At 37.9% G+C, this 7,343-nt stretch overlaps 1 protein-coding gene and 1 long non-coding RNA gene across 2 annotated transcripts in view; both read right to left on the bottom strand.

Moving 5' to 3' along the window:
- LOC118478108 overlaps positions 1-555 on the bottom strand; it is a 3,358-nt gene extending 2,803 nt beyond the window's left edge. The window contains exon 1 of the long non-coding RNA XR_004858812.1: positions 9-555. This is a non-coding gene — a long non-coding RNA (uncharacterized LOC118478108). The remainder of the gene's footprint in view (positions 1-8) is intronic.
- A 1,843-nt stretch (positions 556-2,398) lies between these two features.
- The window catches only part of LOC101850186, an 8,184-nt gene continuing 3,239 nt past the window's right edge, over positions 2,399-7,343 (bottom strand). The window contains exon 3 of the mRNA XM_005103359.3: positions 2,399-3,193. Within this exon, the coding sequence (XP_005103416.1) occupies positions 2,552-3,193 (642 nt within the window). The 3' untranslated portion in view covers positions 2,399-2,551. The remainder of the gene's footprint in view (positions 3,194-7,343) is intronic.

Here is a 7,343-nt window from a genome sequence, read left to right as displayed (position 1 = left end):
TATGATACCTTACAGGAATTTAAGCGAACAATATGTAGCAAAAAATGCGAGCAGGAATTTTCTAACTTTGTTTCTCCTTAACGCACAGGTTTCATCGTTTGACACAAGGTGTGTCTTGTTCCCCGTATTCGATTTCTGCAAAAAAAACGATTTTTGGAAATTTGGTCTATACAGGAGTTTTTGACTCAGGCGACGAGATATGGGCATAAAACAATAAGCAGTCAAAATAATACAGTTTATACAGTAGTCTACAACTAACTAGCAAGCAAACAAGACATTTTGTTTTTAGAATTTCAAAGTAGGCCTACATGTGCATTGTACATGCACAAATAAGTTTTCAAAGACTAGATCTACATAGACATGAAGTTGACTAACTTACTCCTCCTACATGGGTAGATCTAAGCTTTATTAATTTGATTGTTTTTGAGAGAGCAAAGTTGAACATTGAGTACATGTTTGTATTGTTTAATTGTATTAACCTAGCATCTGCGTTTGTTGCCATTATATTGTCCAAAAGTTGCCACAAAAATGGAAAAAGTTGCCAAATATGATAATTTTCAAGCTTTCAACTCTCTGTGACGACAAATATAGCAATATGTTGATAGAGGTAACTTAATCTAAAGCACCAACATATCTTGTGTTCTGTTTCAAGCATCCAGAAGATTACTTGTAGCCACACAGAGTGTAAAAACGTGAAACATAAAAAGGTTTCCCAACAGAATGAAATCAAATTTAGAACAGAACAGAAAAAAACACTAAAATTAACAAATAGGGCTAAGGGCGTGTGTCCACCTATTCGAAGAGTGGCCGTTTTAACCCTATACGTGTGTTATTCAAGAAAAAGTGCTGGAAATTACATGTAAATTATGGAGTCACACATAATGGGTCTGACAGTATCAGCAATGAGTCTACATAACAAGAGGGGCCACTTTTCTCTTTGAGCCAATTAAAAAAGTGTCCTCAAAATTTGGTGGCGCCCTCTTCGCAAAAGCGCACCTTTTGTGAACAGACTTATCCTACTTGAGTTTTAAAAAATCAAAGTGAAACTAGCAAGTTTTTGAATGAATTTCGGAAGAACGCTTTTTTAAAATGGTTACGCTGACAAAAAACCTCTTCCAGAGGAAAGGGTGATTGTTTTCTTCGTTTAATTTGACTTTAGAATGAAAGGCGAGAGGTCATTAAAATATAAATAACCTAAAACTCCGCACTGAACGAACCCGAACTGCTGATGAACAGCAGCCGATCTGCGCCATAGAGTTACCTCCTTTTATTATTTTAAACTGTAGTGTACATATTTACTATCTTTGGTATCAGTACATGTTACACATATTCAATTTTGGTGGAGATACGCTCTAACATTTTTACGCATTTATTTTTTTTTTTTTTAATTTTTTTTTTTATATGTAGGAACAACATCAAATTTACTGATATTGACATTACGACAAAGATAGTGAATAATAGTGATGTACTAGATCTATCATTGATCACGATAAACACGACAAAGATAGTGAATAATAGTGATGTACTAGATCTATCATTGATCACGATAAACACGACAAAGATAGTGAATAATAGTGATGTACTAGATCTATCATTGATCACGATAAACACGACAAAGATAGTGAATAATAGTGATGTACTAGATCTATCATTGATCACGATAAACACGACAAAGATAGTGAATAATAGTGATGTACTAGATCTATCATTGATCACGATAAACACGACAAAGATAGTGAATAATAGTGATGTACTAGATCTATCATTGATCACGATAAACACGACAAAGATAGTGAATAATAGTGATGTACTAGATCTATCATTGATCACGATAAACACGACAAAGATAGTGAATAATAGTGATGTACTAGATCTATCATTGATCACGATAAACACGACAAAGATAGTGAATAATAGTTATGTACTAGATCTATCATTGATTGCGATAAACACGACAAAGATAGTGAATAATAGTTATGTACTAGATCTATCATTGATTGCGATAAACACGACAAAGATAGTGAATAATAGTTATGTACTAGATCTATCATTGATTGCGATAAACACGACAAAAATAGAAAGACGTCAGAAAAATTACCACAAAAATAAAATAATTAATAACACAACAGCAAATTAAAACCCAGCAAAGAGAGAAGAATAAAAGAGAAACAGCAATATAAATTGTATGTAATTTGTAATGTACAAAACTTTTTCCACATGAAATAATAACAAATAAACGTAGGGTCAACAAGTAGGAAAGAGATGAAGTGAAGAGGAAGTGAAAATAAACTTTCTTTCTAATCTAAAACCAAGGAGCTTTTAATCTCCTTGTCTAAAACTAAAAGTAAAATAGGTTCGGTTTCTTTTTTTTCGTTTTTTATACCCCGTTTTTGTTTTCGATTTTTTATTCCCCAGCGGTGTGGCTGTTGGCTTTTGCACAAATGCCCCCAAAAAATCGCGGTCGCCCTCGATAAATGCAGATGCTAGATTAACACTACTACTACTACTACTACTACTACTACTACTACTACTACTACTACTACTACTACTATCATCCGTTCATACATCGGCAGCATCCCTTTACACGGAGAAGATCGATAACATGCTCTTCGCTACTGTCCTCTGAAATATCTGTATTCTCCACTATCGCGCTCATTAGAGTGTACTCCTGCATACATGTACAGCCACGGCAACTGTAAGCGTGCCAACAGACATCAATGGGAAAATACTGCTGGTGTGAGGGAGTTTGTACGACTACCTTCTCCTCCCAGTCCGCATTCACTGCCACTGATGGGGTGTGAAATTTCCTCCGTGTCATACAGCACCCATGGTACATCCAGGTGGTCCCTCCTCCCCTAGTCGACCTCCGCATGCGAGCATCAATTCCTTCTGATCTTTTACTTCTACTGTAGCCATTTGTCCGAGCAGAATTTGGGGTCTTAACAAAAAAGGGGAAGGGACGTTGACACATGTAGGAGCACCTGAATTGCTGAGAACTCCACCTTCTCTGTGCTTCAATTGCAGGTTCTTTCAACTGGACTTTCCGCAGCTGTCTTTCAAAATTGACCTGTTCCTCCCGAGTGCGGAAATAACCTGGGAACTTTTCTACTAGATCTAGTGTCCGGCTGCGTTTCTCTTCCCTATTATCAGTCTCAGAAGACTCGGCTGTAGCGCAAAGTAGAGTCATCAGTGCCTGGGTACAAAACAGAAAGTATGAAAAGAAATGGTAATACTTGTACTTGAAGCCCGCACGATGTAATTGTAATGTGATTAAAAATTGTGATGGCCTAGATCTATACTTTCTTTCATGGCCGGGCCATGAACATCATCGCCATCGTTCAACATTAGTATGTAAACTCTTTTTTTTCAATGAAGGATGTTGTAGAGTTTGACGCGGCAAGTCGATTGGTCCTAGTCTCTCTTCTTCAGTGGTGGCTGGTTTGTACGAATTAAACATTTTGTACTAAGATTTATAATGTACTGCCCAATATAAAACATTTTTTGGTCTTATTCTTTCCTCTTCTTTTTTTCTTCTTTTCCAACTGTGAAAAAAAATCGTATATTTGATATAAAAAAACAATGATGAACGATGTCGAAGAAATGCAGTACATAATTCATTATCATTCATTGTGTACATGTAATCACTGGATATAGCAATACTCCGGAATACATGTACAAACGCTTACATTACAAAATAAGTCATGGTTAGTTTTTCCATGATCTTTTTGCCATTACCATTCTCAGTCAATGAACGGTGACTCTTTTAATGAGCACCCATCACGTTACCTATAATTATAATGAGCTCTCTCTCTCTCTCTCTCTCTCTCTCTCTCTCTCTCTCTCTCTCTCTCTCTCTCAGGGTTCCCGCGGCCTCCTTGAATTCAAGGTGTCTTTGAAAACGGCTTGAATTTGCATTCAAGTAAAAACCTCCTTGAAAACTCCTTGTATTTGCATTCAAGGAAAAATTTCCTTGAATTTTGCCAGATCGGACAGGAACACATGGTGACTGCCAGGCCCCGGGAATCCCGGGGGCCCATGAGTCCATCTTTGCCGGTCGCGATTGTGATATAATATTCATTCGGCTTTTCCCGGCCCGAGAGTACGTTACACACAGACATGCGGTTATTGCGGCAACAAGTGGAAGAGTATGTGCGATACCGAAGCTCGATCGGAAAAATCAAGATCTGCTGCTTTCGCTTTTGTTACCGCCCAGAAATTTGCCGGTAGGGCCTATAGTAGTCTGATCACGCCACATTTGTAACATGCAGGTTCTGGTTCTGTATTACAAACGCGGTGTCGTCATGAACATAAATCATTTGTCATGTGCTGTCGCTTGTGGAAAAAAAAAAAAAGAAAGAGAAAAAAAGAATACAAGCTTCTTGTCGGGCTCGCTATCGTGACCGGTCATTGAACCTGTGCGTTTTCGTCACATCGTGAGTATCGGCCATGGTTGAGGTCACCGAAGTTCATGCAAAGTCTGAGCGCTGCGAAGTATAGGACTCAGGAATGGGGGGATTATTGATTTTTTTTTTTTAAGACGCACGCAGGGGAGGGGGTTGGCGGGATGGGGTTGAAGGCAACACCGGATGACAAAAACTGAACTTGGAAGCAGATTTTACTTTCCAGAATTTTGATTGCTGTTTGATCTTAATCTAGATCTTGATCTCTCTGCAAAGCGCGTGTTGGTGCAGGCCTTGTGTGGAATCAGGACCTGTCTCACTCAAACGTTGTAAGCTGTGTTTTTTTTTTAACTAAAGGGTTCCCGTTTCATTGGGCAGGTGATAGTAAATTATATGTATTGTACTATATTCTTTTAGCTTGCTGATCAAGATTCGCAGATTTTCAGTGTCACTGCATCTTGCCCTCCCACAGTTAGTTCTTACACCTCTCACACTGAATAGGTCTACTTGAGCCATTCATGTTATTACTCTACTTTGAGTTTGAGCTATAATTTTTGTTTTTCACGTTTATTATATAAACTTTGACTCCCAAACTGGTTCTTGACGGTCGATATTCTGATTCTAGACCTTTTCTCAGGCTCAAAGCAAGATTCATTTTTATATAGTTTATATCTATATAGGCGAATATGATGAGGGGAAAATATTATAAATAAGTATAAGAACAGACTGAAACACCTAAATAACACAGTATCCCAGTGCCAACACTGACATGTTGTTGACTGGATATAATGTACCTACATGTGTGCGCACGCGCGTGTGTTTATATATTATAATATAAAATATAAATGGAGCATGCACTGTCATTGTTATGTAACGTGCCCCTGGAGAATGGATGAGCCCACCTGGAAAATTGAGAAGCCGGGTTGTCAGTCACCCTGGGAACAGTTTTTGTTGGAAATCGAAACTATGATATGATTCCTTTCCGGCAAGTGTAGGCCTATCGAAAATAGGCTTTCGTCGTGAATTTCTTGACCAAACCTCCTTGAATTAAAAAAATTTATCCTTGAAACCTCCTTGAATTTGATGGGAAGTTCATGGCAGGAACCCTGTTCTCTCTCTCTCTTTGTCTTTCTCTCTCTCTCTCTCTCTCTCTTTCTCTCTCTCTCTCTCTCTCTCTCTCTCTCTCTCTCTCTCTCTCTCTCTCTGGTCTAATTAAATAAGGTGCACCCTTATCAAAGGTAGACTCGACACGTTTAAAAAAGACAATCACAGATTATTAGATATGAGTACATGTAACCTCAGTATGCTCTATACATAACGTACGGTACAAAATATATTAGCTACCATAACTGAGGAAAAGGTAGAGGTAAACTTGAGCATTCTGTTCAGAACTTACTCCTAGACCCTGTACGCAAATTCGAGGTCAGCACTCTCACAACGGTCCGTCTCCGTCGGATTATGCGATTGTGCGGCCGTGGCCGTTCTTTTCGCTTCATTCTGCAACATTTGCATAATTTTGGATTCCCCGCGTTTTTTCACGTTTTTTTTTTTCATTTTTCACAAAACAATTTAACTGAACACCTCGCTGTGTGACTAAAGGGAAAGAATCAGAGTAATAGGCCGAAGTCTCATTTAAGTGAAAAGTTGTTTATTTCCCTTGTTAGAGATTTTTGTTCCTTGATCATGTTCAATTTTTCAATCCATCAAAATCAAAAGTAAAAGTTATTCTCATTTCTGCAGATGTTTCATGTTTGACAGGTGTTCCTGGTTTTAGTGATGTGCCAGCATCAGAGGTCCACATGTTATTTTATTTTTTTTGTGTGCAAAAATCATTTTTCTTTCCTCTATACAGCTGAAAGTTACAGAGATTATATTTTTTGTTTGTTTTTTTAAATGACTGATGTGTATCTTTCCAAATACACAAAAAAACTACTGATACTGGTATGTTCTGTTTTCAATTCTTCTGTACATAGATCTAAAACTTGAAAATTGTTGAAAAAGCGCGAAACATGTCGTGAATGGTGTTTCGGTAACTTGCATAATTTTGCATTTGTCTTGCATAATTTGGCCATCTAAATTTGCATAATTCTGCAGGGACAGAATGGGGCCACAGTAGGCTGGGTCGCCGTGGCGTCATTCACGAAATATTTTAAAGAATGAGAAGTCAAAATGCACTTTTACTATGACCCAGTAGCTTTCCGAAATAATCACCCGTTTCTCGGAATTTGGTACATTAGCAAGTAAGCCAATCAATAGTAACCTGGCTGTTTTCTTTGTTGTTGTGAATCTTGACAACTTTTATCCATGTGTATTATTGTGCAAATGTGTTATTACTGATAAATATACACGATAATGTCTACTCTAATTCTATAGTCTGTGCAATCTGTACACAATGTTTCTTTCTTTTAAAAATAATCAGAGAAAAGACGGAGTTGGCATAGACTCTACACTTCTACAATAACTGTCATTGACCTACATGTACTGATTATTAGCGTTCGGGAAAAGCAAGACTGACACTGACCGACAGAAATGGCAACAAAAAAAGGGGGGGGGGGGGGTTGTTTGTTTGTTTGGGTTTTTTTAGGAAAGAAAAATACATGAAAGAAGAAGAAGAAAAAGTGCCAACGCTAAAGAGATTACACATCGTAGTGAAAATGTTTGGAGACCTTAAATGAATGCACTGTTGGATCTACTTGTAGTTGTAGGCCTTCAGGTAGAACCCCTTCATAATAATTACTTGAGATGTGCTCTAAGGTATCGAATAAAGCGTCCTTCCGCTTATTAATTTTCAGGGTTTTCTTGCGCACACCCCCACCCCCACCCCACCCTTTCCTGCTCCTTATTCCATAGCTTGCCACGACCGACGATCATGTGAAACATTATATATCGAATCTAGTCTAGATATCTCTGAGTGAAACTTTTTTTGGGGGGTCAATTGCAAAT

This window comes from Aplysia californica, unplaced genomic scaffold (assembly GCF_000002075.1).
Source record: "Aplysia californica isolate F4 #8 unplaced genomic scaffold, AplCal3.0 scaffold00369, whole genome shotgun sequence".
Classification (NCBI taxonomy): Eukaryota; Metazoa; Mollusca; class Gastropoda; order Aplysiida; family Aplysiidae; genus Aplysia; species Aplysia californica.
The sequence above is the reverse complement of the archived record's forward strand: the minus strand, read 5'-3'. Positions and strand labels throughout refer to the sequence as shown.